The 18,737-nt window shown below is 44.1% G+C and overlaps 1 protein-coding gene across 1 annotated transcript in view; it reads right to left on the bottom strand.

Annotated features, from left to right (window-relative positions):
• The window catches only part of LOC136636547 (calpain-8-like), a 57,214-nt gene that overhangs the window by 17,859 nt on the left and 20,618 nt on the right, over window positions 1-18,737 (bottom strand). Inside the window, exons 9-12 of the mRNA XM_066611678.1 lie at window positions 17,470-17,630; window positions 6,483-6,658; window positions 5,466-5,477; window positions 1,462-1,673 (exon numbers count right to left, since the gene is read on the bottom strand). Of these exons, the coding sequence (XP_066467775.1) occupies window positions 1,462-1,673; window positions 5,466-5,477; window positions 6,483-6,658; window positions 17,470-17,630 (561 nt within the window). The remainder of the gene's footprint in view (window positions 1-1,461; window positions 1,674-5,465; window positions 5,478-6,482; window positions 6,659-17,469; window positions 17,631-18,737) is intronic.

Genomic DNA, 18,737 nt, shown 5'->3' with positions numbered 1-18,737 from the left:
AATGAATGAATGAATGAATGAATGAATGAATGAATGAATGAATGAAAAATCCATCAGAAGTTAGGGTCTCTTGTCATCTGTAGGCATGAACTAGCAGAGAATGTGCTTACACTTGTGCAAAGTAACAAGTTCAGTTTGGTTATGAGGGCTAAATTGTGACTTTCATGTGTCTAAAATGAGATGAGTCTTTGCTGTACATGAAATTCCTGATGCATTTAATTTAATCAGAAGCAGCCAGGAGGGTCTTCATCGAGATTAGGAGGGTTAACCCTTCTCCCCTTATGCCATTTTCTGATTAAAAAAATTTCTCTCAGAGCAGTGCTGAGCAGGGGAATTTTCAGTAGGAAAATGGTGCAGGGGACAGAGTTAATACCCTCACCCCCTGTACCATTGCCCCAGTCAAGATTAGAGGACCCCATGACCACTTAAAAAAATGTATCAAGTAACATAAGCATAGATTTGTTGTATTTAAAGTCACATCTAATTCAGTTCAAAAAAAGAGGGAATCGCTGAGAGTAGCTGAAAGACCTGGAGATCTGATGTTGAGTATTGGGCCTGCTGCCATCTAGGACTCAGTGGCAGACCTCCCATTATGTACGATGGGGCAAATGCCCCAGGCGCGAGCCTTTAGGGCACCTCAGAAGCCTCTCTGAGAATCCTGATTGGGTCAGAAACTGTACTTCTGGAAAAATGGAAGCACAGTTCAAAGCCTCAGGAAGCCTCCGCGATGCAGCCCACAGTCATGCTAGGCTCTGTGAGCCACAGGTGAGTGGGGAGGGCAGATTTGAGCCTGGGGGGCACCATCATCCTGCAAGGCTGCACCTTCTCGAACCTTTGCCCTGGGATGCGAGGCTGGGGAGGTCTGCCACTGCTTGTTACCTGCTATTTGCCTCCATTTATGCTCTACTTGCAAATATCTGTAACTAAAGCAGATATTACAGAATTGCCATATGTCTCCAATGTTGTCTTCTGCAAAAGAAACCAAACCTGGCTAATGTTACTTCTGGAACTTCTCAGTGCTTGGGGAAGGGGACAGCATGCAGACTGCAGTTCAAAGAGGAAGAACAGGGCAAACAGGAGCAGGAAAAGGACGGGGAAGGAAGATGAGGAGAAATATCCTGCCCCTTCTTCTTCTCTCTCTCTCTCTCACACACACACACATGCACAAACACACACAATTTCTTTGGGGTTCTGCTTGTATACATATTTGTATGTGTATTTGAGGATTTTCTTTGTCAAACTCCCAGACTCTCTCCAAGCACCTTCTCACACAGGGGTTATTATATAACTTCAATCACTATAACAATAAGGATATTGGAGCACAGTTGAATAGCCCTTTTTCCTTAACGGGTTTAAGAAAGCAAAAAACTTGATTAGATATCTGCACAAACACAGCTTCCACGCATTGCATGCAAAATTTGACAGTGCATATTGGCACAATTATGACAGAACAAAACATACTGAGCTTTGGCCTCTTTTTCAGAGAAGACTCTAAGGCAGAACTCTCCATCTTTGAATGGCTCGAAGGTAGACGGTACAATGAGGTACTCTCCCTGAGGCAAATGCAAGCGGCTAGAGACTTCTCGCAGATTGACGTAGGTCTCGGAGCGAGCTACAGGTCTGTTCCTCGAGAAGAAATCTCTGCTGAGATGAACATCCGTTTGATTTTGCAACTAGGGAGAGTAGCAAGATTGAAAAATGAGTGTAAGGCCGAGACCATGGAAGAGGGCATGCCAAACATTCCCATCCAGTCATAAGTCACACATGCTCAGCTTCAAACTGTAACCCTCCCAGCCCCTGTGAGAGCATCAGGGTATCCCCTTGACACTGACCAACACATTTGCCTTACTGGACACTAAGGGACTACTCAGTAAAAGGAGACAAACCTGCCAGGTGGAGCTCAGACAGGTGGAGCTCTTGCTCCTTTCCTTACCATGGTGGGATAGAGTGTTAAGGGTGCTTTATGCATTTTCACCTTAGACAATTGGAAACATCTTCTGAAGAGCAAAAGTAATAAGTGATACAGGTGCAATAAACTATATTCAGGTCAGCACTATGTATTGTGTGTACCTGAACACAGTTTTATTGCTCATTCACATTGTATATCTGAACAGAATGTGAATAAGCCTAGGTGGGAAGAGCAAAGAACAGCAGTGTGGGGTGAGTACATGCCCTCCCAGGGGTTCTACTCATTCATGTAATGTTTACACTGTATCCTCCAACAGCAGAGGCTGGATGCAAAGTGTAAAGCCACCATAAGAGAACACATATGGTCAATGTCACAGACCAGTCGCACAACAGAAAATGTGATGAAGCACTGGTTCTGCTGGTTTGGGCAAGTCATAGCTGGCATTAAGTGCACAGTTGTCCTCTTCACTGTCCAGCTACACATGATATGAAATTTGTATTTGCATTTCTGTCTGCTTTTAAAAGTAGCAGCCATGGATGAGGTTGCTCTGGATTGGGAGTGTGGAATGAAGGGGAGGAAGTTACCTCTATCCCCATACAATTTCCTCAATGACAGTCTGCCCCCAATTGCTGTTTATCCTAGGATGGGAGTAGATATTTACACTTCAAGCAGCTACTTTCCTGAAGCAAACTGATTAACACCTAGATAGAACCTAATGAACAACAGATCCTGGATTAACATCCCTCCCCCATGCCACAGTCCCAATCTGGATCAGGACACCCCCATGGCTTTTTAAAAAGGCAGTAATGCAACAATTCTTCACTTCACATAAAGTTCGACCCTTAACATGTTACAATATCCAGCCTGTCGCTCTTCCCCTTTCCTAGTATCTCAATCATTTTCTTCCTATAACACCTTTTCCTCAAAATCAGCATTTTGATTCATACGTGGATATCACAGAAAATATATTCTGGGGTATGATTATTGCAAAATAAAAATGTCATCAACCTAGCATGGAAACATACATCTGATTTCAGTTCTTAATATATTTAGTGTAACTGCTGAGTGGCTAGGCTAGTTGAGAAAGATATATTATCAGTAGGCAATGTAGCACACCCTGTTGCAAACAAATTCCACCTGGTTTGTATGAGTCACGTTTTGAAAGGCAAACCTGTGCAGTGAGGTTGCTATTTGAACATTGATTATTTTGTTTCCATGCCTTTCTTCAACATAAGGCTGCTCATTTGCTTTAGAACTAAGGCACGCATAGTACAAGTTTTTATCATTGGCTAGAAAAAGGATGCTTGAGTGTTCCAGGGTCAGCTAGTAGACTGGCAGTTCAGCTCTGTGGGAGCTCACAAGTTTAACAAGCCATTTCTGCCCAAAGTTGCATATACACAACAGGGACCAAATGTTCTGCGGGCCAGGCAAAAATGGGTTAAAAAAATTAAACAGGTGAAGTGTGTAGTCCCTCCATGATCAAATTAATTCATCATCAGAACATGAGAAAAGTGCTGCTGGATCAGGTCAAAAGTCTGGTTGAGAACCCTGTTTCCAACAGTAGCTGATCGAATGTATCTGGAAAACCTACAAGCAGGACCTATTTGGCCAAATTGGGCCCCGTGCCTGGAGGGGCCCCACACTGGGAGGCAAGCAAAGTCATAGCTGGCACCTCGCTCTGTAGCTGATGCTCAGGCATGGAATCTTCCATACTGAGGCATCACAAGGAGAACGCAACAAGTGGAACATGGCTGTTGGACTGCTCTCCCATCCACCCACCCAGTTGCTGGGTGCCTTACCACTGCAATTCATTCTGGTGAGTAGGCCCCCCCCACAAGGGTGGGGGTCCAGCAAAATATTTTGCATTTGGCCCCACAACTCCTAAGGCCAGCCTTGCCTACAAGCATCGAACAAAGACAGCAGCTGAGAACTTCTGCCGATGTCACCACTCCTGCTGTAGAAGACCCAAGGTCCTCCCCCCCACCTCCTCAACTGCATCCCTGATAAGGAGTGCATGGAGGAAGGGAGAAAAACTTGCAGAACCTACTTCCTCCACTGCACCTCACTGCACTCCACTGCTTTCAAGCAGTTTTCCCCTATCCTGGCTCTTAAGCCAAAAAGAGCCAGGCAAGGACAAAATGGTTTCAAGCTACCCATGAAGAAAGATAGGGAAGGCGGGGTGTCCAGTGGTCATCACCACTCTTTGCAGCAATTAACTTCATACCTTATTGATAGGTTATTTATGAACTGGGTGTAGAAGTACTTTTTCTTGCCTGTCCTGAATCTACTGCTAGTGAATTTAATTGGGTGAGCCTAAGTTCTAGTATCAAGAGAGAAGGCGAAACATCTTTTTAGTCACTCTTTCCATATTACTCATCGCTCTCCCTGCCCCTGCTTTAGTCATGTTTTTCTAAAACCAGAATAAAGACATCCAGTGTAGTGGTTAGAGTGTTTGGACTAAGATGGGTAAAGTCTGGGTAAAGTCCCTGCTCACCTAGGAACTCACTCTTTGGGCTAGCCCAGGGTTGTTGTGAAAATCAAATCAGGGGGAATGAGAGAACCTTGCACATCATCCTAATTTCTGTGCAGGAATGGCAGGCTAGAAATGTAACTACTAATCATAGCTTATAAATCAATACCCCCCAGTAATTATTTGGACTACATGGTAATATTATGATCAATGCGGATGTATTGAAATATGCTGAGCAAATCTGATGCCCAAACAATCCTCATTTTAAGGTAGTAAAACTGAGGGGGGGGAATTAGACTTACAGCCCAATCCGAACACCGGGTTCATGGCAGCGGGACACACTCCTCTGCTATTGTAAATGGTCACATGGCGGCGCACGTAGCATGCTGCCAGCAGCCATTTTGGAACCACCGCTGCAAACAACAGTAGTGTTGGTGGTCCACTGCCACTACTGGTTAATTGTGGGAGCATAAGTAAGCTGGTATGGGGTGGGAGGAACAGGGCAGGGAGGAACAGGAGAGGAGAGGGTGGTTCCTGGCAGCACCAGTGTACACCAGGATCCTAGCCTCATTCCCTTTCCACTTCCCCCTCCCTTACTCTCCTTGAACATCAGCAAAATAGTTGGCACAGATGTGAAGAGACCCATCAAAGAAGCAGAGGCTAACTCCAAGGTAAGGAAATGAATGTTTCCTTACCTTGAGGAGGTCCCAGTGACTGCCCACCACCACCACAGGATGTAGCATGCACTGTGTTGGCACGGCTACATCAGCACTAGGGGAGTTAATTATGACTGCACTCATAGAATGCTCTGAGCTACAGCAGAAGTGGGCCTGGAAAGAGAGCACCTGTAGCCCCTACCAGACAAATAATTAGAAGTGCTGTTTTCTATCCGATTACTAAAAAGAAAAAAGAAAAAGAATATTCTGTATACATCCTTAGAAAGAAATTCTAGTCCCCTAGGAAAACATCAAATGTCCCCACATATCACCAGGGCAATGGTCTGAGTGTAGGCATCAACCTTGATAAAGAAGTTGATTATCTACAAGTCATGGTGGAGGGGGCACACTTCCAGCACATCGTGCATACCTCTTTTGGGATCTGCAAAACATAAAGAGAGTTAATGAAAGAGGAGAGTTACATGTTTTTCACAAACACTGAGACGAAAAGGCAGCAAAATAGAACATTTCATAGATCCTAGCCATTGGCCTTTTACTCATAACATCCATTTGTTGCATATAGTGACATATGCAATTTTCTCTGCAGTATCTCTGCTTCAACTAAGACGTTAAGGTTGCAATCCTATGCACACTTCCCTGTGAGTAAGTGCCACTTAATACAGTGGGACTTACTTCTGAGTAAATATGCATAGTATTGCTCTGCATATTAACAGTTTTCTCAATTCTGAAATTCAAATGCCCAGTATCCTAAGGTCTTTCCCAACGCTGACAATTTATCTAATTATACACAGTGCTAAGTCGGAGATCAGTAGCTATTCATACTTCTTGTAAAGACAAATGCATATACGGTACATGAAAAGTACTGATAAGCATACAATCATATTAACATAACTATACAAACGCTTTTTAGATCATCTATCACTGAACAGCCACAAGGACAATCTCTATCTCTATCTCAGAAGTAAACATTTGGTATCAGCCCATCATACCTAATTACAAAACAGTCCCTCATCAATGTTGGTTCTGAAGCTATTTCATGCATGAGAAAGGCTAAAGCCAACAACTATTACTTGTTTGATAACAGCCTGGAATGTGTTCATTTTTGCTAGTCAACACACAGCTTGGAATTCACAAGGCTTGGGGTACTTCACAGTTGATCTTTTAGGATGAACTCTGTGCAGATATAACGTGCTGGATCAAATGGCCCAAGTACCCCAGATGCCTGCCTAGACTGCCAGCCTGGCATCTCCAGGCAGAGTCTTTCACAGTCCTACTACCAGAGGTCCTTTTAATTGAAGTTGCTGGGAGTTAAACCTGGGACCTTGTGCATGCAAAGAATGCACTGTAACACAGAGCAATGGCCCTACTCCCCCAAATGTAAGAGACATCATTCTTATATTGGTCATAAGGCACAATGAGTCTATACCTGATAAATGGAGTAGCCAATACTGAGTAGCCCTTCGCCCATCCTCTTCTGCCTCCTGCGATTCTTTTGCATCAAGCCCATCACCAGCGTGCAACATGGCTCACTCACACTTCCTTGATGGTCATCATCGGCCTCATCCAGCCTTATTTTAAACTGGGGATTGGTCCAATATGTTGCTATCAAGGCAGAAATGTACATATGTATTAAAAAAAACCAGGAGCTGGTGGGGGAGGAGAGGTAATGGCTAATGCAGCCAAGTTGACTGTTGTTAGAACTGCAAGGAATAGGTTTAGGACTATATTTGGCTTCCAGCCCTGCCATCCCATTATATTTTGTGCTTCCTTACCCCCCCACCCCCACCCCCAGCTGTACTATGTATTTATTGCTGTAATAATAAATCAAACTGCTAAGAGGTATATCCAGGGGGAGATATGACCAGCTGAGATTGGCTGTTGCCATTAACACAAATCAGTCATTTATTCCCAGTGTACTAATTCCTGGGCTAGTTCCAATAAACTTACTCCCAAAAGCAAGTTGGAAATGAATCCTGTAATTTAAAAAAAACAAAAACCCACAAACTATGGCTTTCTAAGTTACAACTTTGCTCAGGTCTATACTCAGCTACTCCTTCACTGTTCTACAGCACTTCCAAATTTATATCACAATATACAAGTTTCTCATCCAGGAGGTTGCAGTGTGGTATTGTTGAAGCAAACAATATCTTATAACGATGTTCTTTACATTCAGGGGGTTGGATCCAAACTCTCTTTTGTACTCACACTGTCTCATGCAAGAGGGAAAGGGGGTGATTTTTGATTACCACCCCTTCCTTCCTTCTTGAGCTTCCTGCATCCCTGAAAATCTGCTCATGAGGATTGAGGGACCCTTAGAAACAAGATGGTATACAACACGGGAACCACCCTAAATCATGTCTCTCTCTTGCTCTCTCCCCACCTCCACTGCGTGAGCATGAGACCATGTTAGTGTAAGAGATGGTTAGGATCCAACCCAGGTACTAGCAAAGTAAACATCAATATGATGAGCAGAACTTTTGCGCAGAAATGGCTGGAGTATTTCAAAAGGCAGCTGGAAGTCCTGCAGTGAATCTCTGCACAGTCCTGCAATGAATCTCTGCACAGACAGATTGCACTGTCTCTAATGGGAGTGCTCAATTTGCTTCCTGCTGCTAGCTGCATAGCCCTCATGGCCACTCAGTAGTGTGACAATGTGGGATGGAATGCTGAGAAACAGATTCATAGATATAAGTTCTGGAAACCTGAGGCTAGATTGTGAGCCCTATAAGCAGAAATAGTTTCTATACTATATGCCACCCCTAGTATACTGCTGGTTAATAGCAGTAGTTTACTAGCTTCCTAATGCAATAGGAGTTTCCTAGCTCCCTTGAGACTCACCAGCTACCTTGGAGAGGTTGGACCCAATCCTAACCAACTTCCCAGTCCTAATGCAGCCACAATGTAGCCCCAAGGTATGGAAACAAATGTTGCCTTGCCTTGAGGAGACCTCTGTGACTGCCGCCACCACCACAGGATATAGCACACATCCCATTGGCATGGCTGCATCAGCACTGGAAAGTTGGATAGGATTGGGCCCATAGTACTGTACCAGCTAGTACAACAACAGGACGCAATCAACAAGACATTCTCTCCGAAAGAGAGAAGTACAGGTGGTGCCTCCGTATCCACGGATCTGGTTCAACATGGGTCCCCTGGACTCGCATTGGGACAGTCTTGGCCCCACCTGAGCCCTCCGGAGCTGCCAGCTGTGGTCGCTTCCGGAGGGCTTTCTGAAGTCCACAGAGGCAGCAAGCATCCGCCCACTGCCTCTGCGGGCTTCAAAATGGCCTCATAGGCTGAAAAACGCTACTTCTGGTTTTCTAAGACAAACGAAAAGTGATGTTTTTATGCCATATAAGGCATTTTGAGGCCAGGGGAAGCCCCTGGAGGGCTTTCCAAGGCCTCAGAATGTCTTATATCAGTGTTTCTCAAACTGTGGGTTGGGACCATTAGGTGGGTTGCAAGTCATTTTCAGGTGGGTCCCCATTCATTTCAATTCTTTATTTTTAAATATTAGACTTGATGCTACCATGGTAAGTGATTGCCTTTCGGGAAATGTTATAGACATGTACTTTTAACAGGCTAATAGTTAGTTAGTTAGTTAACCTTTATTGGCATTATAAATATTACAGCAGACAACTGACAACAAAGTGGAACAATACAACCGTTATCCACTAGACTAGTTCAGGAAAACTAAATAGAGAAAAAAGAAATAGGGTCTAGAAAGAAAAGGAGCCAGAAGGGACAGCCTTATCCTTTCAGTAAAACAGGTGTTAGATGGAGAAAGGTGACTACAAAAATTTTAAAGAAGATTTTATAGAACTAAAGTCCGGCGTTTTTTGTAATATATAGGCCAGGAAACTAGCCACTGAATACGTCAAGGGAGCAATAGAGTCTTCCAACAACTGGGGAAGGGGTGATACCTGAGGGGGGAAATTAGAAATCCAGGATTCTAAATAAATCCTACGATGGGAGTCATGAGAGGGACAAAAAAGCAAAATATGTAAAAGAGTATCCGGGGTCTCCCCACAGAATAAACATAATCGTTTCTCGCGAGGAACTCGCATGAAACGACCATAATGAACAGCTGAGGGAAATATGTTGAGTCTAGCGAGCATGAAGGCTCTCTTCAGTCTAGGATTAGTGAGGTGAAAAAAATAGTTTGAAGTGGCAACAACAAGTTGAGGAAAAAGACCTAGGGAAAGGGGGGGAACAGGTCAAATTAAGAGAATTTTTTAAAGTATTGAATTCAGCTAGGAAAAGGTGGTCTTTGATAATTTTATAAGCTTGAGATAAGTTTAGATCAGCAAGTAATTCTACTGATAGGTTAATGGAGTGGAGTTTAGTTTCCACTATTTTAAACCAAATAAAGATATACGTGTCACTCATTAATTCTGTAATTAAAGAGTCAGGGGAAGGAGATAAATGAATCCTTAACCAAAACTTAAAGGTAAAAAGCCAGGCATAAGTGGAGGGAAGGTGTAAACCAAGTTCTAAAAGAATAGTGGGCAACCGTATAAGATTAGGAATACCTAATATCTTTCTAAAAAAGGAAGAAGCAATATGATCCAAATCCTTAGAAACTGCCTGTATCCATATCGGGATACCGTATAATAAATGAGAAATAATTTTTGCTTTAAAAATTTGAATCGCTGCTGGGATGTATTGATTTCCTGCATTAAAATAAAAATTTGTTATAGCCAAAAGGTGGGTAGTTGTTGAAGAAATAACTGACTTTTTATGTTGAGTCCATGATAAATTATAGTGAAAATGTAAACCTAGATATTTAAAGGATTTAACTTGAGTGTAAGATTGGGAGTTGATTGACCATTTAGAAGGAGCCCAGGAGCGGGGAAAAACCATAATTTTTGTTTTGTTGGCATTAATTACAAGATCATTTGAATGACAATAAACTTGAAATTTGGAAATGAGCTCACGAAGACCGGATTTTGTGAGTGAGAGAAGTACTGTATCATCGGCGTAAAGAAGAATCGGAATTGGCTTTTTGTTTATTACAGGAAAGGAATGAGAGGTGGTGGTTAAGCTGGCAGGAAGATCGGCAATGAATAAATTAAAAAGAAGAGGGGCAAGGATGCAACCTTGCCTCACTCCTTTATTGATAGGAAAACTAGAAGAGAGAATATTGGTAAAAGGAAGACGGATTTGACATTTATTATGGGAATGAAGTTGCTGTAACAAAAACAGAAGAACAGGCTAATATTTATATACTTTTAACAATGATAGTCAATGGGGCTTACTACCATGTAAGTGTGGATGGGATTGCAGCCTAGGATTGTTAAAAATTTTCCTGCTTGATGATGTCACTTCCAGTCATGACATCATTTCCAGTGGATCCTGACAGATTCTCATTCTAAAAAGTGGGTCCCGGTGCTAAATGTGTGAGAACAACCATCTTATATGGCCTAAAACACACACTGTCTCTATGAGCTTCAGCAGGTAGACGTGCACTGCCTCTGTGGGCTTCAGAAAGTCCTTTGGAGGTGACCAGAGCATAGTTCCAGTCCCTTTCAGAGGGCTTACTGGGGCTAAAAATCACAGATTTGATTATCTGCAATTTTTTGTATCTATCTATCTTGGAGTGGTCCAAGAATGGATCCCCCTTGGATAACAAGGCCCCACCTGTATAGGGAACCAAAACCACAATTTTTTCAACCAATTCATGTTTTTATAACAAACACATGCAATGAAAAGTTGGGCAGAAATGAGCACATGAACAAGATCTAAATTATTAAATTACCAGACAATCTGAATCCAAATACCACTTAACCTTCAACCTACTACGGGGGCGGGGTGGGGGGTGGGGGGGAGGAGTCCCTATGCCAAAATTCATATTACAGGAGCTATTTAATTTCTAGTTTAGGGAGTCACAAATCACTCTTTATTTAGTCTTTTGTTAAATTTTTTCAAGTTCTCAATTTCCTAGTTAAAATAATATCAAAAGAGGGGGCAAAGGTTATTTTGATCTCTCATCACACAAGTGCCAAACAGACATCCCAGAAGAACATCCCACTGCAAAACGTGACATTACTTCCACATGTATGTGGTTGTATCTATCCAAAGGTTTCCTTCCTCTGAAAGAGTTTTCTTCCTTCGCAGCAGTGGTTCCCAACCTTTAGGAGACCCTGGACCACTGATGCAAAAGTTAGAATAGTCGTGGACCACATTCAACTGAGCAGGCAGCTCCACAAGCGATCGGCACACAGGTGCAGCCTGGAAGGAGCAAGGCCTACTCAAGGTGAACCTATCCATGCCACAGGGGTGTTGGCTACATTGGGTATCACACTCCTTTGGGATGTCTCTGATCAGAAGTACTTATTAAAATTACCAAATGCTGATCATTTGGAGAGGGGTGAGACCTTGCAGACCATTTTTCAGGTTCTTGTGGACCACCTGTGTTCTGCGGACAATAGGTTGAGAACCACTGCTCCAGAGAAAGGGACTCTTGATTCAACCCAGTGGTCCATGAACTTTATCAGCAGTGAATTCAAATATTTACTTTCACCATTATAGCATGATTAGATGGCATAAAGTCTTCCAGATTTACTTAATTACAGGCATTTTTTTTTAAACTACCACAGCATGGAATTTACCAATGGCGCTTACAAATGAAATCAAGATTTAATTTTCCTACAGAAAAGCTGTTTTCCCTTTTGAAAACATTTTTAAATACTTAATTAAACACACAATATTACTATTCATTTGGATTGCATATCCAAGCTGTGCATAACAAACAGCCACAAACAGTAATAGATTGAGACATTAATCTAGCATTAGAAAAATAAGAACAAAACTGTTTTGCTCAACTGTTAATATACTTAGGGTGCAATCCTATCCAACTCTCCAGCACTGGCACAGCTGTGCCAGTGGGGCATGTGCAGCATCCTGCAGTTGGGGGGCAATCACAGAGGCCTCCTCAAGGTAAGGCAATGTTTGTTCCCTTATCTCAGAGTTGCATTGCCCTTATCTCAGTGTTAGAAAGTTGGTTAGGATTGCACTCTTAGGGCCAAATCCTATCCAACTTTCTAGCCCTGGTGTAGTCATGCCAATGGGGTGTGCGTTGCATCTTGTGGTGAGAGGGTAGTTATGGAGGCCTCCACAAGGTAAGGGAACATTTGTTCCCTTGCCTCGGGGCTGCATTGCAGTTGCACCAGCTCTGGAAAGTTGGATAGGATTGGGCCCTTAATTGTATATTGTTTGGCTTGGTACTTTCCAGTGCAGTTATGCCATAGCAATGATAGAATTATATGCACACACACACATGTTTAAAAAATACTGATACATTAAAAATGACAGTACAAAAACACTAAAGTCAAATTTCACATTAGAAATGTTAGGGGAGCATCAGGGAGCTCTTTCTGGGCTGCTAATCAGGATGCTGCCCTTTCAGACTGGCAGATTACCCCTAGGTAGTCAGGAGCATGAAAGACCACAGATGCATCTACCATGAACCATAGCTCTATTTCAGCCTTCAGCTTAACTGGAATCTCCTGCCACCATCTAACACACACAGACAGTTAAGGATGTGATCTTTCTAAGAAGTTCATCAAATGCAACAGGCCTTATGTCTGAGCAAATAAGATTAGTGTACAGCCTGGTGAATGAATTAATCACTGTTCTGATCTAGAAGTTGTCCTAAAAACAGTGTATTCATATGGTCCTTCCTGAAATGAGCGCCTGCAGCAGCTGTTGCCCATGAGGCTTCTCAGTTCCTTCTGGACCATGCTAAACAGAGTCTTTGTGAGAGGGTTTCCAGACTGCAGTCACTCAAGCTATTTCTAATCAGGAGCACAGGCTGCATACAGGCATGATGAAAAAGAAAGCAGCTGCAGGAGGGGTGTTTGCTGCAGGGCAATGATTGCTTCCCCTCCTCAAGTGAGACAAGTATGTATCTCCAGATGGGTTGGGTTGCGGGATTTTTAAAAAGATACAGGTCCAGCCTTGTTATACATGGATTTTTTTTATACACGGATTTGACTCAACACAAATGGCCTCTGCATATGAGAAGGAATGTGCTGAACCTTGGAGAAAGAGAAAATCCACCCCTATAAAATCACAGTTTAAAACTGCTTTTTACTGTTGCAGAGAGTCATACAAGTGATTACAGGTATAACCTAAGTATTCACAGATTTTCTATCTTAAAGCTGATGAGAATGGCCCTTTAAATTAAAGGAAACCAGTCAGCTAGCTGACAATCCATCAGTCATTCTCTCTGCAGGCTTCACTCCTCCCTTCCCACTGAGCACGTGAACTAAGGCTAAATGGTAGCTATTATCACCTTCTCCATTCTTTCCTCTTTCCTGGGGCTCCTGGTGAAGGGAGGGATTGCTGCCTCCTAGTGAAGCCTAAGCTCCTTGAGAGAGACTGATGGCCTCTGTGTGCATTACAAAGGTAAGCAAGGCTGTTTTTAAATCACCAGAGCAAAGAAACTTGGTTTTTTAAATTAATTTGCTATAGTGCGTTTTTTGCCATCCATGTGAGTTCTTGAAACGAAGAACTGGTGATCCTTCTCCAGAACTGGGTTCTCCTGACTCTGGTGGTATGAGAATTTAGTGCTTGCCTCAGATACATAAAGAATGCATTTCTATACTGGGCTCATGGTTGAAATGATGTACATTTGTATCCATCCTTGGTTAAAATATTATTACTTTGTCTGTCCTTAGCAAAAGGCACATCACTGGACCAAAAATATTAACAAACAATAAAAACGACCCATTTCAAAACAGAAATTGCTTTGGGGCCACAGCAGTGAAGGTCTTGCTCCTTGCCAGCTGATACTTTTATCTCAAAGGTAGCGTTCTCTGAAGTGCTACCTGTTCCATGCGCAGGGCCAGCTAGGCAGGCGGAGATCAGGGGTCTCAATGCGTGGATGAGACGGTGGTGTAGGGAGGAGGGGTTTAGATTCGTTAGGCACTGGGGAACTTTTTGGGACAAGCGGGGCCTGTACCAGAGGGACGGGCTTCATTTGAACCAGAATGGAACCAGACTGCTGGCGCATAACATTAAAAAGGTGGCAGAGCAGCTTTTAAACTGATCCCTGGGGAAAGGCCGACAGGAGCCGAGGGGCATCCGGTTCGGGACTCCTCATCCCTATGGGATGAGGATGGGGAGGTTAGAGAACAAGACAAAGGCAGGGTGGGAGAAGAAATTGGGAAAGGTAGGGTGATGGGATGTGATAGACGGTTTGGCACAATGAGAGGATGCGGGGACAAAGGAGCGAATAAGCAGCCCATCCTGGGGCATTCCATGTATAAATGCTTTTATGCGAATGCCCGAAGTCTACGAGCAAAGGTGGGAGAACTGGAATGTCTGGTGACAAGGGAAAATATTGACATAGTGGGCATAACGGAAACCTGGTGGAATGCGGAGAATCAGTGGGATACCGCAATCCCAGGCTATAAACTCTACAGGAGGGACAGGCAGGGGCGTGTTGGAGGTGGGGTGGCCCTTTATGTTAAGGAAGGGATAGAATCCAGCAAAGCAGAGATTGAAGGTGGATCCGACTCCACCGTAGAATCTCTGTGGGTTAAATTACCAGGCTTGTGCAGCGATGTAGTACTGGGGGCGTGCTATCGTCCTCCAGACCAGAAATCTGATGGGGACCTTGAAATGAGGAAACAGATCAGGGAGGTGACAAGGAGGGACAGGGTTGTAATCATGGGGGACTTCAATTATCCTCATATTGACTGGGTCAATTTGTGTTCTGGTCATGATAAGGAAACCGGATTTCTTGACGTGCTAAATGACTGTGGCTTAGATCAGCTAGTCACGGAGCCCACCAGAGGACAGGTGACTCTGGATTTAATATTGTGCAGTACGCAGGACCTGGTTAGAGATGTAAACGTTACTGAGCCATTGGGGAACAGTGATCATGCTGCGATCCGTTTTGACGTGCACGTTGGGGGAAGAATACCAGGCAAATTTCTCACAAAAACCCTTGACTTCCGACGGGCGGACTTCCCTCAAATGAGGAGGCTGGTTAGAAGGAGGTTGAAAGGGAGGGTAAAAAGAGTCCAATCTCTCCAGAGTGCATGGAGGCTGCTTAAAACAACAGTAATAGAGGCCCAGCAGAGGTGTATACCGCAAAGAAAGAAGGGTTCCACTAAATCCAGGAGGGTGCCCGCATGGCTAACCAGCCAAGTTAGAGAGGCTGTGAAGGGCAAGGAAGCTTCCTTCCATAAATGGAAGTCTTGCCCTAATGAGGAGAATAAAAAGAAACATAAACTGTGGCAAAAGAAATGTAAGAAGGTGATATGGGAGGCCAAGCGAGACTATGAGGAACGCATGGCCAGCAACATTAAGGGGAATAATAAAAGCTTCTTCAAATATGTTAGAAGCAGGAAACCCGCCAGAGAAGCGGTTGGCCCTCTGGATGGTGAGGGAGGGAAAGGGGAGATAAAAGGAGACTTGGAGATGGCAGAGAAATTGAATGAGTTCTTTGCATCTGTCTTCATGGCAGAAGACCTCGGGCAGATACCGCTGCCCGAACGGCCCCTCCTGACCGAGGAGTTAAGTCAGATAGAGGTTAAAAGAGAAGATGTTTCAGACCTCATTGATAAATTAAAGATCAATAAGTCACCGGGCCCTGATGGCATCCACCCAAGGGTTATTAAGGAATTGAAGAATGAAGTTGCAGATCTCTTGACTAAGGTATGCAACTTGTCCCTCAAAACGGCCACGGTACCAGAAGATTGGAGGATAGCAAATGTCACGCCTATTTTTAAAAAGGGAAAGAGGGGGGACCCGGGAAACTATAGGCCGGTCAGCCTAACATCCATACCGGATAAGATGGTGGAATGCCTCATCAAAGATAGAATCTCAAAACACATAGACGAACAGGCCTTGCTGAGAGAGAGTCAGCATGGCTTCTGTAAGGGTAAGTCTTGCCTCACGAACCTTATAGAATTCTTTGAAAAGGTCAACAGGCATGTGGATGCGGGAGAACCAGTGGACATTATATATCTGGACTTTCAGAAGGCGTTTGACACGGTCCCTCACCAAAGGCTACTGAAAAAACTCCACAGTCAGGGAATTAGAGGACAGGTCCTCTCATGGATTGAGAACTGGTTGGAGGCCAGGAAGCAGAGAGTGGGTGTCAATGGGCAATTTTCACAATGGAGAGAGGTGAAAAGCGGTGTGCCCCAAGGATCTGTCCTGGGACCGGTGCTTTTCAACCTCTTCATAAATGACCTGGAGACAGGGTTGAGCAGTGAAGTGGCTAAGTTTGCAGACGACACCAAACTTTTCTGAGTGGTAAAGACCAGAAGTGATTGTGAGGAGCTCCAGAAGGATCTCTGCAGACTGGCAGAATGGGCAGCAAAATGGCAGATGCGCTTCAATGTCAGTAAGTGTAAAGTCATGCACATTGGGGCAAAAAATCAAAACTTTAGATATAGGCTGATGGGTTCTGAGCTGTCTGTGACAGATCAGGAGAGAGATCTTGGGGTGGTGGTGGACAGGTCGATGAAAGTGTTGACCCAATGTGCGGCGGCAGTGAAGAAGGCCAATTCTATGCTTGGGATCATTAGGAAGGGTATTGAGAACAAAACGGCTAGTATTATAATGCCATTGTACAAATCGATGGTAAGGCCACACCTGGAGTATTGTGTCCAGTTCTGGTCGCCGCATCTCAAAAAAGACATAGTGGAAATGGAAAAGGTGCAAAAGAGAGCGACTAAGATGATTACGGGGCTGGGGCACCTTCCTTATGAGGAAAGGCTACGGCGTTTGGGCCTCTTCAGCCTAGAAAAGAGACACTTGAGGGGGGACATGATTGAGACATACAAAATTATGCAGGGAATGGACAGAGTGGATAGGGAGATGCTCTTTACACTCTCACATAATACCAGAACCAGGGGACATCCACTAAAATTGAGTGTTGGGCAGGTTAGGACAGACAAAAGAAAATATTTCTTTACTCAGCGTGTGGTCGGTCTGTGGAACTCCTTGCCACAGGATGTGGTGCTGGCGTCTAGCCTAGACGCCTTTAAAAGGGGATTGGATGAGTTTCTGGAGGAAAAATCCATTATGGGGTACAAGCCATGATGTGTATGCGCAACCTCCTGATTTTAGAAATGGGTTAAGTCAGAATGCCAGATGTAGGGGAGGGCATCAGGATGAGGTCTCTTGTTATCTGGTGTGCTCCCTGGGGCATTTGGTGGGCCGCTGTGAGATACAGGAAGCTGGACTAGATGGGCCTATGGCCTGATCCAGTGGGGCTGTTCTTATGTTCTCATGAAGTGAAGGCACTTAGAATCTGATGTACTGTCTGCAACTTCTATGGGGGCTCATAAAGACAGCCCACTGAAACCACCTGCATGTGATCCTACAACAGAAAAGATAGCTATGTGGGCAGTTGCTGTGGGTAGTGGTTCCCTTCTCCCTTGGCACTTTACCTGGATAATTTTGGCAGCCACCAGCTGTAGCTCCTCGTCGCCAGCTTCCACTGAACAAGGTCATTCCCCATTTGTGAATCTCATTACTGGTCAGCGTGTCAGGAGTCAAGTTGCAGATCTCAAGTTTTGTAAACTGCCTTTGAAAATCCGAGTAGGATATCCTGCCACCATAAGAGCACACAAGCCTATTCAGTGAGGTTGGAACTGGCCATATACTCCTTGCCATTGTTTTTTCCTTCTACTAAGGCTTCAAAGAGCAATCACATGAGGGAACAACTTGGCATTCGGATTCTCAAAGCTTTGAAGCGTTTAGGAATTCCCTGCCAATATTTAAGACCTGAACTCCTCAGTGATCAGTATCTTGAATCCAGTCATGTTATCCTGATTTCACACTGGATTAGAATCTAGTACATCTTCCCCAAATCACACAGAACTGCTTCCCACATTACAGTTCAAGAAAAAGCTCTGTGGTAGAGGAGACAAGTGAATTGTAACACCAGGCCATCCTGTGGCAATTAAACCCTTATAGTACCATCTACTCCACATTCAAAGGCCAGGAAAAGGGGGGGAGGGGGCAAATGGCCATATCTGAATATGTCCAGAGTGGTTTTATCTCATGGTCACTACCTTCATCCTGCATGCTGTGACATGCAGCAAGAGTGAGATGAAAGCACTCTGTACATGCTCAGAGACAATTGGAGGATCAGTGGGTTTGCACACATGCCGGAATGCTGTTATTGTTACATATCATGAAGGAAAGGTCACACAGAAAGGGCAAAACCAAATGGCTACTTTGTTTAATTCAAGAGATGATAGAGAAAATCATCACAGCTACTAGTTGCAGACAACACTGCATTGGACTAGAAATTAAAAATACAGTGCCTGAACTCCGGCACTTAACAATCCAGGTAGACTGCACATGCCTGATCTTGTCTGATCTTGGAAGCTAAGCAGGGTCAGGCCTGGTTAGTACTTGGATTGGAGACCGCCTGGAAATACTGGGTACTGTAGGCTTATACCATAGTCTTTCGAGACTGAAGGTTGCCAACCAGACCAAAACACTAGAGTCATTACGGTTCGTTTCCAGTTCCTGTCCCTGTGCAAAGTATGGGCATGGTTCAGGGCCTCTCTGCACCATTGCAAAGATTTTTGGGGCATACTCTCACCTTGCACATTGCACAATCACCCAGGCCAGAGGTGGCACATGACTGTCTAGCCCATTGGTGTCAACCTTGTTTTATATAGCATATATGGTGCCTGCTGAGGGC

This window comes from Tiliqua scincoides, chromosome 1 (genome assembly GCF_035046505.1).
Source record: "Tiliqua scincoides isolate rTilSci1 chromosome 1, rTilSci1.hap2, whole genome shotgun sequence".
In the NCBI taxonomy this organism is placed as follows: domain Eukaryota; kingdom Metazoa; phylum Chordata; class Lepidosauria; order Squamata; family Scincidae; genus Tiliqua; species Tiliqua scincoides.
The sequence above is the reverse complement of the archived record's forward strand: the minus strand, read 5'-3'. Positions and strand labels throughout refer to the sequence as shown.